Source organism: Papio anubis, chromosome 10, assembly GCF_008728515.1.
Source record: "Papio anubis isolate 15944 chromosome 10, Panubis1.0, whole genome shotgun sequence".
Taxonomy (NCBI): Eukaryota; Metazoa; Chordata; class Mammalia; order Primates; family Cercopithecidae; genus Papio; species Papio anubis.
Genome location: NC_044985.1, coordinates 111,645,496 through 111,665,515, shown reverse-complemented (window position 1 = coordinate 111,665,515; position 20,020 = coordinate 111,645,496). Strand labels below are relative to the sequence as shown.

At 41.0% G+C, this 20,020-nt stretch overlaps 1 protein-coding gene and 1 pseudogene across 3 annotated transcripts in view; one reads left to right on the top strand and one right to left on the bottom strand.

Moving 5' to 3' along the window:
- Nucleotides 1-17,048, bottom strand: part of DAW1 (dynein assembly factor with WD repeats 1) — a 59,201-nt gene extending 42,153 nt beyond the window's left edge. The window contains exons 1-3 of one of the 3 annotated variants that reach the window (XM_017947042.2): nucleotides 16,377-16,465; nucleotides 15,716-15,958; nucleotides 1,816-1,888 (exon numbers count right to left, since the gene is read on the bottom strand). In XM_017947042.2, the coding sequence (XP_017802531.1) occupies nucleotides 1,816-1,883 (68 nt within the window). In that variant the 5' untranslated portion in view covers nucleotides 1,884-1,888; nucleotides 15,716-15,958; nucleotides 16,377-16,465. Of the gene's footprint in view, nucleotides 1-1,815; nucleotides 1,889-5,108; nucleotides 5,128-15,715; nucleotides 15,959-16,376 lie in introns of those variants that run through there. The other 2 variants (XM_009183243.4, XM_031651560.1) reach the window with 2 other exon arrangements.
- Nucleotides 16,457-18,803, top strand: LOC101004727 (annotated as a pseudogene).
- The last annotated feature ends 1,217 nt before the right edge of the window (nucleotides 18,804-20,020 follow it).

Below are 20,020 nucleotides of genomic sequence, written 5' to 3'. Positions count from 1 at the left end.
ATTCAATGACACTATCTGTGCCACTGTTTATTCTTTGACTTTAAAAAAAAAAATCAATTGACTACCTTTTTTGTGCCAAGCACCTGAAATAAGACTTGGACCCTACATAGACCACCATCCTCTGAGCCATGCCCCATCCCCACCCTAGACAAGTGTTCCCAGAATCATCAAACCTCTCAAGTGGCAGCAGCTCCAGGATTGAGAGAGCCCCTGTCTCATCAGCTATGGTGCCAAGTGGACTCATTATAAAACTAGAGAGTAGCCCATATCAGACAGGTCCTTTTGCTTACAGTCTCAGGCCACAAACCTAAAACACAACATTTTTGTTTTGTTTCTTTTGCAATTTTCACCCATTGAGATTATTTTCACCTTATCTGAACTTAGGCTCTCACAGGATAATCACTAGTCTGACTCTCTCTTGAAGTAGGATTTTTGTTTGTTTGTTTGTTTGTTTACAAAGACAGGGTCCTGCTATTTTGTGTTGCCTGGGCTGGTCTCAAACTCCTAGCCTGAAGTGATCCTCCTGCCTTGGTCTCCCAAGGTGCTGGGATTACAGGTGTGAGCCACCACAGTTGGCCTTGGCCTTGAAGTGGAGTTTTGTATGAGATTTCTTTCTTTTTTTTTTTTTTTTTTTTGAAGACAGAGTCTCACTTTGTCACCTAGGTTGGAGTACAGTGGCACGATCTCAGCTCACTGCAACCTCTGCCTCTTGGGTTCAAGCGATTCTCCTCCCTCAGCCTCCTGAAGAGCTGGGACTACGGGCATGCGCCACCATGCCTGGCTAATTTTTGTATTTTTAGTAGAGACAGGTTTTCCCCATGTTGGCCAGGTTGGTCTCGAACTCCTGACCTCAGGTGACTGTGCTGCCTCGGCTTCCTAAGGTGCTGAAATTACAAGTGTGAGCAACCATGCCCAGCTATTTGCATTAGACTTCCTAAAGAGAATGAACTCTGGGCATTATTACATCACAAGGGTTTCCTCTGGGCTCATATCAAGCTTCAGTAATAGCGATTAGGGCTCCTTGTTTTTGCCCCATGGCAATTAATGAGGAGGAACATATGCAGTCAGCCCAAAGAAGTATTTAATAAGAAAATAACAGGCTCAGTAATATTCTTAAAACTCAGTAACAAGTACTTCTCAAAAATGTAAAGGTCACTGGCTGGGCGCAGAGAATCGCTTGAACTCAGGAGGCAGAGGATGTAGTGAGCCGAGATCATGCCACTGCACTCCAGACTGGGCAACAAGAGCAAAATTCTGTCTCAAAAAAAAAAAAAAGAAGAAAGTAAAGGTCAGCAAAAATAAGGGAAGTCTGAAAAACAGTCACAGCTTAGGGAAGCTTAAGGACACATGATGGCTAAATGTCATGTGGGACTCTGGATGGAATCCTGGAACAGAAGTAAGGAATTAGGGAAAAACTAAGAAAAACTGAATAAAGTGAGCCTTAGCTAATAATTATGTATCACACTGGTTCATTAATCCTAATAAATGTACCTCACTAATCTAAGATGTTAACATCAGGGGAAATGGGGTGTGGAAACTCTACCTTCACAGCCTCTCTAAAATTATAAACTAAAAGATTTATTTTTTTAAGACCTTAGAAAAAAGAAAAGAGCGATGACCCTTTTCCCACTTCCTCTTCATTCAGCAAGAGCCTCAGGTACAACTCCCTGAAACAAACAGAAACTGATACACCACAGAAGAACAATTTTTTAAAAACAATGTATTATCTGCAGTTTATGCAGTTCATCCACACATCACTCTGTGTCAAGGCTTTCCCAGTGAACATTTACTTGTTGAATCCTACAGCTAACTCACCTGGGACCAAGATCAAGCAAATCTATCGACTTCGTCTTTAATTCTCCATGTTTTTCATATTCCAACATAATTCCTATAGAAATAAACAAACATGTTATAAAAACACTTACGATGACCACCTATGTCAAAAGTTAACCTACATTGCCAGTTTTTTCCATTTTTATGTTTTAAATTTTTAATTTTTTAACAAAACATAAGCAGTGATATCTAGTTCTAAAACAAGATCATGTAGACACACTTTTCCCTGGTCCTTCCCTCTAAATTTAACTAAATACCCTTGAAATTGTCCAGCAGACAATGATAAAATAATAGAAAGACGAATGGAAGAAGGTAGACTGGCTATGGGTTTCAGGGCTTGAGGAATGACTACATGGTGAGATTCCTGGATTTTCTTTTTATCACTGCACACCACACCCCAAAACTAGGACAAGAGGGCCCTAATCCTTGCCCCACAAATGAGGCCCCTGCAAGCAGTTTGATCCCGTAGTGGAAGCTTGGAGCTGGTCCAGTTCCCATTGCACATGCTGGGCCCCAGCAGGCAGTCGGATCTGGCTGCAGCCCCATCAAGAAAGTCCTGGGACCTCCCAGACCCCGCTCCACAGCCAGACCTTTGATGGATGGTCCTCTCCACTTGCAAAAGGGGCAACAGTGACATCCAGGGATGTCTCAGACCTCACTCCACAACTAGGCACTGAGGCAGCCTTAGCAAAGCTCTGCGTCTCCCTGTCTTCCAGCCAGCAGCACAATCAGGCCACAAAGTGACCACGAAGATCACTCAGTGACCCCAGGTCTACTAGGGAAGTACCTTCTGCCCCCTGCAGGTGGCGCCAGCAGTGACTGAGCAGGAGCCTCAGCAGTACCCGAAAAAACAAAGGACAGTAACGTTGCAAGGGCCTAGGAAACTACACCGACACCATTGGAACTAACGCCCGCAAAAGTAGCCCAAGAACACATATGCCAAATCTAAGCAGATTTCGCCAAATTAGAAGGTTTAGACAGGATCAAGGATCCCTGTAATAATCAAAATGTCTAGGATACAATTTTTTTTTTTTTTTTTTTTTTTTTTTTTTTTTTTTTTTTTTTTTTTGAGACGGAGTCTCGCTCTGTCGCCCAGGCTGGAGTGCAGTGGCGCGATCTCGGCTCACTGCAAGCTCCACCTCCCGGGTTCACGCCATTCTCCTGCCTCAGCCTCCCGAGTAGCTGGGACTACAGGCGCCCACAACCGCGCCCGGCTAATTTTTTGTATTTTTAGTAGAGACGGGGTTTCACCGTGGTCTCGATCTCCTGACCTTGTGATCCGCCCGCCTCGGCCTCCCAAAGTGCTGGGATTACAGGCGTGAGCCACCGCGCCCGGCCTTTTTTTTTTTTGAGACGGAGTTTTGCTCTTGTTGCCTAGGCTGGAGTGCAATGGCACAATCTCGGCTCACCGCAACCTCCACCTTCCAGGTTCAAGCGAATCTCCTGCCTCAGCCTCCCTAGTAGCTGGCGATTACAGGCGCCCGCCACCATGCCCGGCTAATTTTGTATTTTTAATAGAGACAGGGTTTCTTCATGTTGGTCAGGCTGGTCTCGAATTCCCAACCTCGGGTGATCTGCCCGCCTCGGCTTCCCAAAGTGCTGGGATTACAGGCATGAACCACCATGCCAATTTTTTGAAAATCATCTATTATACCAAGGACAATCAACAAACACCAATACCAAGATGAATCAGAGGTTGGAATCATCTGACGAGGACTTTAAAGAAGATATTATAAAAATCCTTCAATAATCATTTACAATTTAACTTGAAACAAATGAAAAAATGGAAAATCCCAGGAAATATTTATTAAGCCAAATGAGGATTATAGAACTGAAAAATATGATAACAAAAATAAAAAACTTGCTAAGTGGTGGGGGGAGGGGGGAGGGATAGCATTAGGAGATATACCTAATATAAATGACGAGTTAATAGGTGCAGCACACCAACATGGCACATGTATACATATGTAACAAACCTGCACGTTGTGCACATGCACCCTAGAATATAAAGTATAATAAAAAAAATAAATTAATTTTAAAAAAAGAAAAAAACTTGCTAAGTGAGTTCAAAAGTAGAGATGACAGAGAATAGAATCCGTGAACTTGAAGATGGATCCATAGAATATATTCCATCTGAACAGCCCAGCACTAATAAAAACTGGACAGAGCCTCCTAACCACTTTAATTCTACTACCTCTGTCTGTGGATATAAACTAGTACATCTCAAAAATTTGGCTTCAGGATCACCTTACACTCAAAAATTATTTAGGACACCAGAGAGTTTTTGGGTTTTTTCCATTATTAAAAACTAAAATTGAGAAATTTTTAAATATGTATTAAGTAAAATAACAATAATTCATAGCATGTTCTTTTTATAAAATTTTTGTAAAAATAACTATATTTTCATGACCCTAAAAAGAGTAAGAAGAGTAGCACTGTTTTATACTTTCGCAAATCTCTAATATCTGGCTTAAGACACTGGATTCTCATCTCTGCTTCTGCATTCAAGCTGCTGTTAAATATTTTAGAAAAGTATAAGAAAAGAATGTATTCAGACACTGATTCGTAGTTGAAAATGAAGGAGTATTATAATTGCCCTTTTATATCATTGTGAACATTTTTTATATTATATTAAAACTCAACAAATGGTAACTTCTTAAAATTAGTTGCGATATAGAATCTGAAACCATGTTAGTGAACTTTTCCATATACTTGTATTAAACCCCATTGGTCTATTTCACACTTTCAATGGATCTTTTATTCATGCATGATCCATGCATAATCGTGCACCGAACATTTGAAAAATACTGATCTACTAAGTTATGCATATCTTGTAACTGTTGACATATTTCATCACACAATATCAAAAGTAACATTTGCCACTGTCACTACCAATTTTTATCATAAGAAAACTCTTACTGTTGGTAAGCTGTCAAGATTATGGTGGTAAACAAAAGTTTTCTGAACTTATACTTTTTGCCTGAAAGCTAAAATATATCACTAGCAAGAAATGCTGGTATTTTTGCTTGAAAGTTGTGGGCTCCCATTCTTCATTTTCAAGAACACGTCTACCAAATGTCTGAGTCTGAAAACCATGTTGTTTCTCAGTCTTTCAAGTAAAAATGCTTTTCCATGAAAAAATGTTGGCTCATCTCGGAACTCAAGTGACCACCTACATTTTCCTTAAGACAACTGTATTAGTTTGTTTTTATATTGCTATAAAGAACTTCCCAAGACTGGGTAATTTATAAAAGAAAGAGGTTTAACTGACTCACCGTTCCTCATGGCTGGGGAGGCCTCAGGAAACTTACAATCATGGTGGAAGGAAAAGAGGAAGCAAGGCACCTTCTTCACAAGGTGGCAGGAAGAGAATGAATGCAGGAGGAACTACCAATTATAAAACCATCAGATCTCGTGAGAACTCACTCACTATCATGAGAACAGCATCGGGGAACCTCCCCTTGATCCAATTACCTCCACCTGGTCTCTCCCTTGACATGTGGGGATTGTGGGAATTATAACTCAAGATGAGATTTGGGTGAGGACACAAAGCCTAACCATATCAACATCTATCAGACTTCACACTAGAGCAGAAGTGCTTTCTTAGTACTTCCTATTTGATCACCTGGAATACTCAAAATACATGCACTCCCATGTTAATGTTTTGCTATATTAATAATTTTCACTGCTTCATCAAGGAAATCCTCAAGCAAAACTAGGTTGTTCTGTTGGGAATTTTGTTTTGTTTTGTTTTTTCCTATTGTGAGTGTGTGTCAGTGAAGAATAAATACAGTGACCACTCTTAGAGTTTGGTGTCACTACCTTGATTTGTAGTAAGGCACCAGCAGTTTCACCTTCCATTGCTTCTGCACCATTAGTGACAACGTCAGCACAGTGTAGAAAAGGAAGTAACATCTTATTGTTACTAGGAAAAATAAGTTTGACCTTGAGACCCTGCTGAAAGTGTTCAAGGGTGCCCGGGAGTCCTCCACAGTTTGAGAATCACTGCTATAGACCATAGTTTGGTATAACAGATATAATTCCAGCAGTATTTCAGATCAAGGGAAAATAGGAAATGTTGCCAAAACACTCTATTTACTTTTCAAAAGCTCTGAGCCATTAAGAAAGAATGTGGCAGAGGCCAGGTGCAGTGGCTCACACCTGTAATCCTAGCACTTTGGGAGGCCAAGTGGGCAGATCACTTGAGGTCAGGAGTTTGAGACCAGCCTGGCCAACATGCTGAAACCCCATCTCTAATAAAAATACAGAAACTAGCTGGGCACGATGGCAGGCGCCTGTAATCCCAGCTACTTGGGAGACTGAGGAAGGAGAATCGCTTGAACCCAGGAGGCGGAGGTTTCAGTGAGCCAAGATCACACCACTGCACTCCAGCCTGGGTGACAGAGTCAAACTCTGTCTCAAAAAAAAAAAAAAAAGAAAGAAAGAAAAGAAAAAGAAAAGAAAAGAAAAAGAACATGGCAGAGTTGAAAAGTGTATACTTGGCATCAGATAGATCCTCAACCCCTTACTTCTGCCATGATCTAGCAAATGTCAATTTTCTCATCTATGAACCTACAGTTTGCTCGTTGAGATTAAATAAGATGTATATAAAGCACCTGGAATAAAGTCTTAATGAACAGTGCTTATTTTCTAGCTGTTAATCAAATGCTACCTTGGGGCATATCCTACATGGTCACCTTGTATTACTTAAATTGCATTTATGCCTTCTCTTTCCAGTGAGATTGTAACATCTTGAAGAAGGAAGCATATCCATGTCCTATGCTTCCCTATATTCCCAAAAAGATCCTTCTCAGGGCAAGTCATGATTTAAGCACAGCAGGCCTGTGATTTTTGTTTAGGTTCAAGTACAAGCAACACACTCAGATTCCTCTCTGGATTCCATTTCTCTATCAAAAGTGCCTGCCCTTATCCAGTGTCTTCATGATCTTTCAAAATGCTCTAGCAGTGCTTGTTGAATACCTGAACTAACTGGTAGATGACAGGAAGACCGTCCTTAAATTGCTTAATGCATTTGACATTCTCTGTCCTTATAACATGTGGCCTTTCAGAAATAATTAATGCTATAAACAATATATCCTCCTTCCTCAAATATATCCTCTTTAGGTTTTTTATAAAATCTCTTCTTTCTCTTTTTCCAATCACTTTGTTATTTTTTGTTCTCCTTTGTCCTCTTTTGCCTGACCTTTAAACACTAAGCATCTTTAAACTTCAGGTCTACAGATTCTTCTCTTCTCACCTTACATTCTTTCCCTATATACATTCATCGGTACCATGACTTTAATTACCATCAACATGCTAACTATTAATCGCAAATCTCCAGTCTATATCTCCTCTGAGTTCCAGATACATAGATGTCTCCCTACCACCTCAAAGAGTTCAGGATCTTCTCCTTCAACACTGCTTCTCCTCTGGAGTTTCTACCTCAGAGTCGGACATCACTACCCACTCAGCTGCACAGCTATGATCTCTCGGAAGGAATGTTTCTCAACCCTGTCTTGCTGCACGGATGTGCTGAAACCTAAACAGGAAATCCAAGCAGCTGTTGTGTAACGAATGGCAAGATTTTAGAACAGAAAAATAATGCAAAATGCTTATAATGACTCAAGAAATTGTCCAGAATACTACAACACAGCAAGCAAATGCTACTTAGAGGATAGTTTGGCATAATTTTGTTTTGGTTTTTTCCCCCCAAGAAGTAGTTCCTTTGTACCAAAGACCTGAAACCAAACTCTACTCTCAAAAGCAAACTTAAAAAGAAAAAAAGAAAGATTCTGTGGAGAGTCAACCAGTACTTATTTCCTTAGAGTGAAAAAAAAAAAAAAGACTGTTCATGTCACATTAAACTTTTCAGCAAAATATGGACATTATAGCATTGTTAAAATATTTTTAAACCTAACTGTATGCCACATGTTATAAAAAAGATTTAAGGTGCTTACAAAAGATGAATAGAATACAAAAAGCTAAGACTAGAAGAAGATAAGAAAGAGATACTGTACCCATTGCAGATGCAGTTAATGGCAAGATCACACTTATAATTGCAAAGAAAATTACTGAATATCCAAATATAGAATTAACAAGAAATGTGCAAGTCCTAAATGTACTATTGAATGTAAAAGAAAATTGTGATAAATGAGGAGACATATTTCTGGATGAGAAAACCCAATGCTGTAAAGATGTCAAATTTATGAAGTTAATGTAATTAAAATGATTTTACTTTTTGAAATGTGAAAATTTACTCGATCGGATATTACAATGAACTATAAAAAAATAAAGTGTGCTTTTGATACAAAATTAGATCAGTATAATAATCATCAATTTTGATCATCTATGCATCAAAATTTAAAAATATAATGAAAGTATATTTCAAGTTAATAGAGAAAGAAGGTATTGTTCAATAAATGATGTGATAATATTTCAAATTAATAGAGAAAGAATGTATTGGTCAATAAATGATGTAATAATCAGTTGGATTTTTTGAAAACTTAATAAAATAGATTTCTGCCACATACAATGTACAAAAATATTCCAGGTTGATTACAAATTTTAATATTAAAAATAAAATATAAAATATTCTAGATAATACAATGTATTTGTCTCTTAGTGTCTGTAATCACCTTTGTAAGTACATGAAATACAATAGCTATAAAAGAAAAAATTGACAAATTTGTCTAAAATAAATTGTAAGCTTCTGTACAATAAAAGATGCCACAAAGTTAAAGGCAAATAATAATCAGCAAAGAAGTTTGAACCATAAACACAAAGCTTTAAAAACTTAATATAAAGAACTCCAAAAATGATTTTTAAAAAGAAAATTGGACAAAAGTCAGGAGCAGTCAATTTACAAAGACAGAAAATGGTCAATAAACAAACCAAAACAAAAAATCCCTAACTTCATTATTAAGAAAAAATACAAAACAGAATAGACATAAATTTTACCCATCAAATTAGCAAAGATCACAAAGACTGATAATATTCAACATCAGCAGCTTGAAGACACGGGCACTCTAACATGTCAGGTGGCTCCTTTCAAGTCATGATCGCATCTTCAGGGGGATGAGGCTGATCTTAGCTATTCCTTGATGCATTTTCCATTATTTGGCTATACACAAATATTTTATTAAAGTAAGAGAAGCCAGGCGCGGTGGCTCATGCCTGTAATTCCAGCACTTTGGGAGGCCGAGGCAGGCAGATCACTTGAGGACAGGATTCCAAGACAAGCCTGGCCAACATGGTGAAACCCTGTCTGTACTAAAAAATGGAAAAAATTAGCCAGGTGTGGTGGCATGCCTGTAATTCCAGCAACTTGGGAAACTGAGGCACGAGACTCGTTTGAACCCAGGAGGCAGATGTTGAATGAGCTGAGATTGTGCCATTGCACTCCAGCCTAGGCAAAAATAAATAAATAAATAAATAGAAATAAATTTAAATTTAAAAAGTAAGAGAAAAATAAGAAAATAGAAAAAATGATAGGGATCGACATCTTTTCTTTTTCATTTTGTTAGAGTCTGAGTCTTGCTCTGTTACCCAGGCTGCAGTGCAGTAGTACAATCAACACTCACTGTAGCCCCGAACTCCTGGGGACCCATGCCATTCTCCTGCCGCATCTTCTTGAGTAGCTAGGACTACAGGCACATGCCGCTATGCCCAGCTAATTTTTTAATTTTTTGTAGAAACAAGATCTCACTATGTTTCTCAGGCCGGTCTTCAACTCCTGGGCTCAAGCCATCCTCCCGCCTCAGTCTCTCAAAATGCTGGGATTGAAGGCATGCACCACCATGCCCAGTTGATCAGCATTATCAGAAGATAAATCCTTGAAGATCAAGATTGCTACAAAGCTATTTGAAAATTCAAGAAAGATACATACTTTAAACATACAAAGTCTGTATCAATGCAAGACACCATTATCATCAAGGGAGTGTTTCTTTCTGTACTATAATTTTAGATTTTTTGCATTATATATGAGGGTATTTAATATGTGCTATTAATTATTGAGGAAATAAATGCTTGCATAAATAAATGATGTACACAATGAATAAGCAATATAATAATAATCTGTAACGCAGAGAAAGGTTGGAAAGAATTAGCACCTGGCAGTACACAGAGTATGATCTAATACCCTAAGGAAATGCATTTTTAACATTTTAGCAGATAAGTTAACAAATGTCTGCTTTCTTTATTCACTACTTGTTTGTAAAAAAGTTCAAAGTCTTTAAGCTGACTACTAAAAATTCTTTGGGATGCTGTACAAATAGATCTAGAAAATAAAGTACAAAATTTAAACATGTACATTTGACTGCTTCACTGTGACAAAACCTCTAGGCCAGGGGTCCCCCCACCCTACTGGGCCGTGGACCAGTACCAGTCTGTGGCCTATTAGGACCCGGGCCACACAGCAGGAGGTGAGCAGCCGGCGAGCGAGCATTACCGCCTGAGCTCGTTCAGCCTCCTATCAGATCCGCAGAGCATTAGACTCCCATAGCAGCACGAATCCTATTGTGAAGTGTGCATACAGGGATCCAGGTTGCACACTCTTTATGCGAATCTAACTAATGCCTGACGATCTCAGGTGGGATCGTTTCATCCCGCAACCATACCCCTGGTCTGTGGAAAAATTGTCTTCCACGAAACCAGTCCCTAGTGCCAAAAACGTTGTGGAATTTTGATCTAGGCAATATGTTCATCCCTCTCACGATTAGTGAGCTCCAATATGAGCAAAAGGCTGTGATATGTGTCATGAAGAATAAAAACAGAAAACAAAGAGTCTGGGAGTAGTGGCTCACGCCTATAATCCCAGCACTTTCGGAGGCCAAGGCAGGTGCATCACTTGAGGTCAGGGGTTTGAGACCAGCCTGGCCAACATGGTAAAACCACGTATCTACTTAAAATACTAAAATTAGTTGGGTATGATGGCACATGCCTGTAATCTCAGCTACTCGGGAGACAGAGGTAGAGGTTGCAGTAAGCCAAGATTGTGCCACTGTATTCCAGCCTGGGTGACAGAGCAAAACTGTGTCTCAAAAATAAAAATTAAAAATTAAAATAAACAAAGATGCTGCCAGAAATACATGCTTTTCTTCAGTGATTGTTTCCCATCGTATCTTAATAATCTTGATTTTCCCTTGATTGTGCATTATTCAACAAATCTAATTCCCAAAACACTTAGGTAACGAAGCTTCTATTCCTCAAATTCTTCAATACATTAAAAGGGCATGCTTCAAATGATACTAGTATTCTTTACTTAGATTATATATTCAATCAACAGAAATCCTTAAAGTGTTCAGAATGTTAACTAGATTAGTTAATGTTGACTTAATTCCTTCTCCTGGTCAAAGAACTATGGACTTCACACAATAAACAAAATACAAAAATTGTCACAACTGAGTCAGCTGAAAAGCACATAGTCAACACCCACTTTTCCCAAAGCAAAGAGCTTATGAATTAATAAATGTGACCAAGATGGAAAGGAATGTCCCATGTTTGGTTAGCCATGTTACTGGCATGTACATTTACCCTTTGGGAGTGTAGGTAGGGAGAGGGATAATTCAGTAGATAGCAGCAAGACAATGCCCCTGACCTATACGTTATCCAAAAGAAAGTGGGAGGGAGAAAATTAGAGGATTGGGAGGCAAAACAAAACTGCTCCATATGCAGAAGGGATAAAGGTAACACGGGAATGATTCAGTGGAACGATTTTTTCCTATCTGATAATGCTATTATTGAAACACCCACCTTCTATTCAGTAGTATCTTGGAAACTTGCGTATGATTTGGCTCACCAAAGATTGGAATTCAGAAATTAAATGTCAAGCACGCTAAGTAATATGACCTCATTACAAGATAGGCATTAAGGCAATAGTCGCAAGCATGAGTCAAGAGAATTATGTGAGCCTAAGATCGCTACAAGAATCCTAGGCTTGGCCGGGCCCGGTGGCTCATGCCTGTAATCCCAGCACTTTGGGAGGCCAAGGTGGGCAGATCATGAGGTCAGGAGATCCAGACCATCCTGGCTAACATGGAGAAACCCCGTCTCTACTAAAAATACAAAAAAAAAAAAAAAAAAATTAGCCAGGCGTAGTGGTGGGTGCCTGTAGTCCCAGCTACTTGGGAGGCTGAGGCAGGAGTTTGGCATGAAGCCAGAAGGCAGATCTAAAAAAAAAAAAAAAAAAGAAAAAAAAAGAATCCTAGGCTTTTAGAGCTGAAGTAGATCAAAGATCGCTTATCTGGCCCTTTCACATTTCAAGAAGAGTTTGAGGCATTCTGCTTAACACACATCATCTCATTAAACTCCCTTATTCAACAAAAACATTAATGTCATTTTATGCACCAGGCTCTCCTCTGGGTGCTAGAGATAAGGAGTAAACAAAATAGACAAAGTTTCTACCTTCATCAATCTTTTATTCTCAGTAAGCAAAATAAATGAGTAAAATAATGATGAGTTGGAAAAAGATAGCCCCAAGGAGAAAAGACAAACCAGGGAAAGGGGCTGTGAAATATCATGGGAAGAAGATAGAAATGTTCAGAAAGGAGTCATCTAAGTCTTCACTTTACACACTGTTGAGGAAAGAGTTTAAAAAGTTGGGGCACTAGCGATACAAATGTCCAAGGGTAGGTTATTCAAGGCAGAAAGAACAGCAACTGCAGACCCTGGGTGGGAACACCTCTGCCCCATTCAAGGAACACCAAGGAGAGGAGTGTTGCTGGAGGGAAAAGTTGAAAGTGGTGAGGTCAGGGAAGCAACAGGGGGTGAGATTTTGCAGGGCCTTGGGGATCACGGCCCTTTTACTTTAAGCGAGCTGCGAAGCCACTGGAGGGCTGGAGCAGAAGAGTGACATGGTCATATTTATGCTCTAACAGAATGACCCCATTGCCATATAGACTGAAGAGGGGCAAAGGTGGAAGGAAGCTTTCAAGCTGAAAAGAATGGTACCAGTCAGGTAGGAGAAATTGTTGAATTCTGCATATATTTTGAGGGCAGGACCAGCAAGATCTGTTAGTGGATGTGGAGGTGAGAGAGAGGAGACAAGGAAGAGTCCAAAATGTCTGACATGAGCAAGTGGAGAAATGGAGCTGCAATTTGCTGAGATGGGGGAGACCATGGGAGACCCCCATCTGAGATGTATGGTGGACATTCAAATGAATGTGTCGGGTGGGCAGTTAGGTACTCAGGACTATGTGGGATGGTTTGTTTTTTGTTTTTTTGAGACAGAGTCTCGCTCTGGCACCCAGGCTGGAGTGCACTGGTGCAATCTTGGCTCACTGCAACCTCCACCTCCCAGGTTCAAGCAATTCTCCTGCCTCAGCCTCCTGAGTCGCTGGGATTACAGACCCGCACCACCACACCTGGCTAATTGTGTTGTATTTTTAGTAGAGATGGGGTTTCACCATGTTGGGCAGGCTGGTCTCAAACTCCTGACCTCAGGTGATCTGCCAACCTCAGCCTCCCAAAATGCTGGGATTACAGACGTGAGCCACTACGCCCAGCTTCAGGATAGTTTTTAAGCCTTGAGAATGGATGAGATTGGCTAGTGTATGAGCGTAGATAGAAAAGGGAAATCCAAGTTTGGGGCTCTGGGGCACTCCAACATTAAATAATCAAAAAGAAGAAGAGGAACCAACAAGATGGACCCAGAAGAAGTGACAGTGAGACAGGAAGGAAAATAGAGTATGTGTCCTGGAAGCCAAAGAAAAGCAGAGCGGTCAAATGGGTCGAATGCTGCTGTCAGGTCAAGGCAGGCAAGGACTGTGGCTTGGCCAGTGGATTAGCAATGGGAATGTCATTGGAGATCTTGGAGTGGGCAGTTTCAGTGGGGCAATGAGGGTGAAAGCATGATAGGAAGGGAGGACAGCACTTGGGGAGAATATTCTTCCAAAAAGGTTTCTTTACTCTGAAGAGAAAGAATCAAATAAGATAAGCATCTGGAAGGGTCTAGTAGACCTGTGAAGTGGTGCTGTTGTCACCATGCACCCACGCTTTGATAGAATAAAACAAATTGCCCAAGTTGTTTTTTTTTTTTTTTTTATTATGGTATATGTTGAGAATCAGTTATTCTGAACCCAGAGCCCACATTCTTAACCTACGCTCCACAACAAAGGGATGAAAGCAAGAACTTCATTTATTGGTACACCTATGGGAACCAGCACAGGCCTATGGGCAAAAAGAGCCAAAAGAAAATTATGGAATACTTAAAGGAAACAGAATATTAGTCTTAATTTAAAATTTTCTATATACTATATACCTATGCCTATTTTAAATTTTGTAGATACTCTCAGCCTGGTGCAGTGGGTCACACCGGTAATCCCAGCACTTTGGGAGGCCAAGACAGGTGGATAACTTGAGGTTAGGAATTCAAGACCAGGCTGACCAACATGGTGAAACCCCGTCTCTACTAAAAATACAAAAATTATCTGGGCATGGTGGTGCACACCTGTGATTTCAGCTACCTGGGAGGCTGAGGGATGAGAATCGTTTGAATCCAGGAGGTGGAGGTTACAGTGAGCCAAGATTGTGCCACTGCACTCCAACCTGGGTGACAGAGCAAATCTCTGTCTCAAAAATTAAATAAATTACTTAATTACATAAAATAAATTTCTCTAGACACTCTCATATATATATATATATATCTTTCTCATGTTATTTTAACTGGAATTCTATGATGGAGAAAATGAGTGTGTTTTCTACAAATGTCAACTTGCCATTGGAGAAAGTAGCTGTCCAGGATTGGTCTTCCAGGGAGGCAGAAGCAGCATCCCTTAAGATTTTCAGTATTTATTCTCAGTAATTTCCATACCTGACCTGTCATCAAACACATCCATTTATCCATACATTCATTCAACAAACATTCCTGATCTCCTGTGTCCCCAAATCTCTTCTAGAAGCTGGGGATGCTACAATGATAAAAAAAAAACCACTAAGATCTTAGTTCTCACAAAGTTTACATTAAATGAGAAAGAGGCAGACATTTGAAACATAACAAGTAGAGTTTTGGATGCTGACAAATGTAATTTTTAAGCACTTTATGGCGTAGAGTAAAATCAGCACAGGCTACTTCAAATAGGTGGGAAAGTCTCTTCAGGTGGCTGACATCAATCGAAACTGAATAAAGAAAAGGAAGCAGCTTTTCCTAGCTCTAGGGAAAGCTGGGTCCACAAAACAAATGAGTAAAAGACCCTCTCTTAAGTCTTAGAAGAACAAGCTAAAGAAGTTGGAAGTACAGTGAGGGTACACAAGTGAAGTTTTAGAAGTTAACAGTGCAGGATAAGCCAAGTCCCACAGGGTGCGGATTGTATTCTCAGCATGGTAGGAAACTATTGGAGATCTTGAATTCAGATTCCACTGGCTCCTAGCGGCAGATGGATTGTAAGAGATGAGGGAGAAAACCAGGAATCTAGTTGAAAAGCCACTGGAATGGCCCAGCCAGAGGGAATGGTGGCTGGAATGGAGGGTTGGACTAGGCTGGCAGCTGGAAGGGATGTTAGACCAAGAAATCTGTGCTATGGAAAGAGGGATAATCTGATGGATTCACAGAATATTTTGGACTTAGAGCTGGCAGAATGGATAAAGCAATGCGGGGGTGGGGGTGGGGGTGGGGTGGAATTAATGATCACAAGAGAGAAACAAAAAGTGACCACCTAGGTTTCTGGCAAAAAACAGGCTGGGTGATGATGCCTTCTACTGGCAGGGCACAGTGTGAGGAAGCAGCAGGATTGGGATGGGACTGGAAAAAAGAAATCATGAGATCTCTGTGTGATACCTCATCGGAGATGTTGGATATGTTGCTGGGAAAAGTGAGACATTCAACCTTAAATTCAAGTCCCATCCCTCATAAAGCTATGCTAAACCAAACAGGTCCAAAGTATCTTACCCTCCTTTGAAATCTTTATGACACTTCTATCCAAACTTCATTGGGCAAGTGTATTTGGTTATCTTCTGCCTTGTGGCATGTGTTGCAAATTTTTTTGTTTGGTTGTTTGTTTGTTTGCAGATGTTTCTAATTTAGAAAATGAGTTCCGAAATAGAACCCAAGAATTCCACTTCCATTTCTGTCCCTAACAAGCTGGGTGATCAATGGGTGTCACTTATTCTTTAAAGGTGAACATGTCCTCACCTAAAATTAGAGTTAGGCAAGGATTAGGTAATTAATGTATTGCTTATGTTACTAAGTAATAGTTAAGTAATTTATTCCATAATTACTTCACTCATTGAAATCAAGGACTATGAACTTCGTTAAAGGTTCATAGCACAGAGCACAAAGCGTGTAAGCATTAGGCACTCAATAAATTCAGAAGGACTGATATGCACAGTCAAGCTAAACTCTTTAAATTCCTAAAAGAGTAATTGTTAATGTTTTGAGGAAGAGTCCAGCATCTGAAGGAATGAGGGGCACAGGTTGGGAAGTGCCCGACTTCCTGTCCCACCTGGGGACCCCGCCGCCCCTCAGTCCCCGTGCCCTCCTCCGCCCCAAACCCTCCCAGTCTGGGAGCCCAGGGTCCCACGTGGGGCTGATGGGCCGGGTTGGCGCGTACCTGGCGGATAATACCGGAGCAGGAAACTCTTGAGCTTCATTTTCTTGCTCTCCTATCCCCGGCTGATGGGCTTCGTAGCCATGGAAACGGCTAACAGCAGAGGGACGCGGGCGCGCATGCGCAGGTTGCCCCAAGCGGTCCTGGGACGCAGAGCCGGGAAATCGGTCTCCGCTGGCCGTTGCGGGTGTCCCGGGGCTCCAGTGCTCGGGAGGCGAGTGTTCTGGAGGTGTCTAGAGTGAACGGGGTGGGGGCACCTCGTGTTCTCACTAAGGGCGACCTCAGAGGAGCTAAACATGGCCGGGAACCGACGGCCTAGGCCAGAGCCTGGGCTGCATGCACTATTTTAGCACATTCGTTTCCCAAAAGGAAGGGCAGGAGGAAAAGCCCGCGCTGGTTACCACTCAGAGCCCCAGCCCGTGCCCTGTCCTTGTCCTCCCAAAAGAAAAATGACCTCAACTTAATCTCCTGCGTTTCTTGACTCTGTGCCATACGTTGCACTAAACGCTGTATGCACATATACTCATATAATCCGAACAAGGTGTGAGTTATGTACCACTTCTTAAGGATGAAGTAACTGAGCATTAGAGAAAGTGGAGAACTACCAGAGGTCACAGCCTAAATGGATAGTAGAGGCAGAAATTGAAGGCAGGTGCGTCGGAACCTACACCAGAAAGCCTGCACCTGTACTCTCAACCTGGGCTTAAAACTCTCCAGGCCTTCATGCGGCCTGTCCTATTTCTTGCCAGCATCGTTGTTTGCCTGCCACGTTTCCATCAGGAAACCTGTGGAGAGAAAGAGTCAGCCAGTCAGCTTGTCAATTTCCTTTAAGAAATTTGGCCTAAATCGGAATTTCCCAAACTTAAGTAATTCCTGTGTTATCTGCACAACTATGAGCCATATCTCGCCTTACCTCTTCCAGAGATCCATACCTAAGTTTTCTTTAAGTTCTTAAAATGTCTCTAGATTGACTCACTTATTTTACTTCACTTTGTAAAATGTAATTTTAAAAATTACCTTTACTTTTACGGTTACTGGCTGTTTACTGAAAATTATATGAAATTCAATTCCACCTGTGAAGTTTTCATTTCTAAATTTAAAATTATATGAAATGTTCAGTAAACAGCCAGTAACCGTAAAAGTAAAGGCAATTTTTTAAAGGTGTTGAATTGGTCGTTAAGGGCTGGGCCATCAGGAACTTGTGCATCCCTCTCAGGGAGACCTGGCCTTCAGAGATGACAGCATTCGGCCCTAGGAGGAGCCTGCAATCTGTCCTCCGTCTTCCCAGCTTGTGCCCCCCGTGGGGATACAGGACAGTAAGGAGCTAAACAGAACCTGCTGCCTGAATGGGGGAACCTGCATGCTGGGGTCCTTTTGTGCCTGCCCCCCACTCCTTCTATGGATGGAACTGTGAGCACGACATATGCAAAGAGAACTGTGGGTCTGTGCCCCATGACACCGGCTGTCCAAGAAGTGTTCCATGTGTAAATGCTGGCACAGCCAGCTCTGCTGCTTTCTTCAGGCATTTCTACCTGGCTGTGCTGGCCTTGTGATGGATGAGCATCTCATGGCTTCCAGGACTCCAGAACTACCACCGTCTGCATGTACAACTTTTATGCTAGTTGGCATCTGCCTTTCTACACAAAGTTACTATTAATTGCCATTGACCTATTTCCAGAAATACGATTTTAGATATCATGCAAATTTCATGACCAGTAAAGGCTGCTGCTACAACGTCCTAACTGAAAGATGATCATTTGTTAGTTGCCTTAAAATAATGAATACATTTCCAAAATGGTCTCTAACATTTCCTTATAATGCCAACTACTTCTTACCTCTTTGCCCTGCCCTCCCCACAAAGACTACTTCTTTTGTCAAAAGGAAGTCAGCCATATCTCCATTGTGCCTAAGTCCAGTGTTTCTTGATACATATAATTCTACCAAGGTCTTCTTAAAATGTTATTTTAAACAATTGAATTATATCTCCAGATTATTAAAGACTAATCCTAATGTGGACCTCAGGATACAGTTTTGAGTAGAGTTGATAAAAATCAATTAAAATAGTCTCTTTAAAAGGAAAGAAAGCCTCTTTAAGGAGAGGAAACAGAGGGTTGAAGGAATGGAAGTTCATCTGCATGTATGCAGGGAGACTGGGTAGGAAAGAGGAAGCAAATGGGAGAGAGAAGTTGGAAAACATAAAATGGGTTACTTGATGGTGATTAGGTGGGTGTAGAGAAGCAAATTAAAAGGCTAAATGGAAGGGCAAGTTTCCATCGTCTATAGAAAGCTATATGAGACAAGGACTCCCATTTTTTTCTCAAAGGTGTTGTAAAAAGAATGAAGTCTCCTTATAAAAATAAAATTATGCCTCAATGTCCCCAACAAGATTGCTTAATAAATTATGTCTCCTCCAAGCTATGCAATTCTTTTAACTGTTATAGAAAATGTTCACAATATATTTAGTTGTAAACCAAGTGATAAAACTACATATTGCGTGCTCACCTTAAAATACATTGTATATATGTGTATGCACAGTAAAAATAGAAAATATATTGATCTAAAGGCATTGAATTACTCTATACTACTATATATTACTATATTACTATATACTAATTACTATATACTGCCACAAAGACTCTGAACCCAAAACCATTCCTTTCTTTGTAAACGAAGGAAGGAAGGAAGGAAGGAAGGAAGGAAGGAAGGAAGGAAGGAAGGAAGGAAGGAAGGGAAGGAAGGAAAGAAGGAAGGAGGGAGGGAGGGAGGGGAGAGGGAGGGGAAGGGAGGGAGGCGGGGAGGGAGGGAGGCGGGGAGGGAGGGAGGGAGGGAGGGAAATTAGCAACTGTTTGAGATAGTTAAGACAGGCTACAAGATGGAATAGCACCCAACTGAGCCTTCCTACTTGATGTGTTCAGAAGATTGAAAAGATCATTGAGATGGCAAAGCCTTTGCTACTAAGTGACACAATTTAACCTAATATAAACATGCAACACATTTAAAAAAAAAGAAAAATCATCTTTTTCTCGCCAGTAGTAAGCATCCCATACTTGGAAAACAGCAAACCATATGAAATCCAAGCTCTCTTCCAGCTCAAACTTTCTCCTAGCCATTAAGACACTCCGGAAGGACACATGGAGGGAGGGGCAAAGAGTTTGTTCTATAGAAATGAGAAAGTCTTTGGTAGATTTTGGTCGCCTATTTATTGCTTGTGCTCATGCCATTTAAAATGCCATCTTTGGGCGGGGCATGGTGGCTCTTACCTATAATCCCAGCACTTTGGGAGGCCAAGTTAGGAGGATTGCTTGAACCCAGGAGTTCAAGACCAGCCTGGGCAACAAGGCAAGATCTAGTCTCTAGAAAAAAATTAATTAGCTGGGTGTGGTGTGCGCCCCTACAGTCCCAGCTACTCAGGAGGCTGAGGGAGAGAGCACTTGAGTCAGGGATGACATTACCAATAGTGGGATGAACTGACATATATTACCTGATATTACAATGCACTGAAGAGAACACAGCAAGGCCAGGTGCGGTGGCTCACGCCTATAATCGCAGCACTTGGGGAAGCCAAGGTGGGCGGATCACGAGGTCAGGAGATCCAGACCATCCTGGCCAACATGGTGAAATCCCATCTCTACTAAAAATACAAAAAT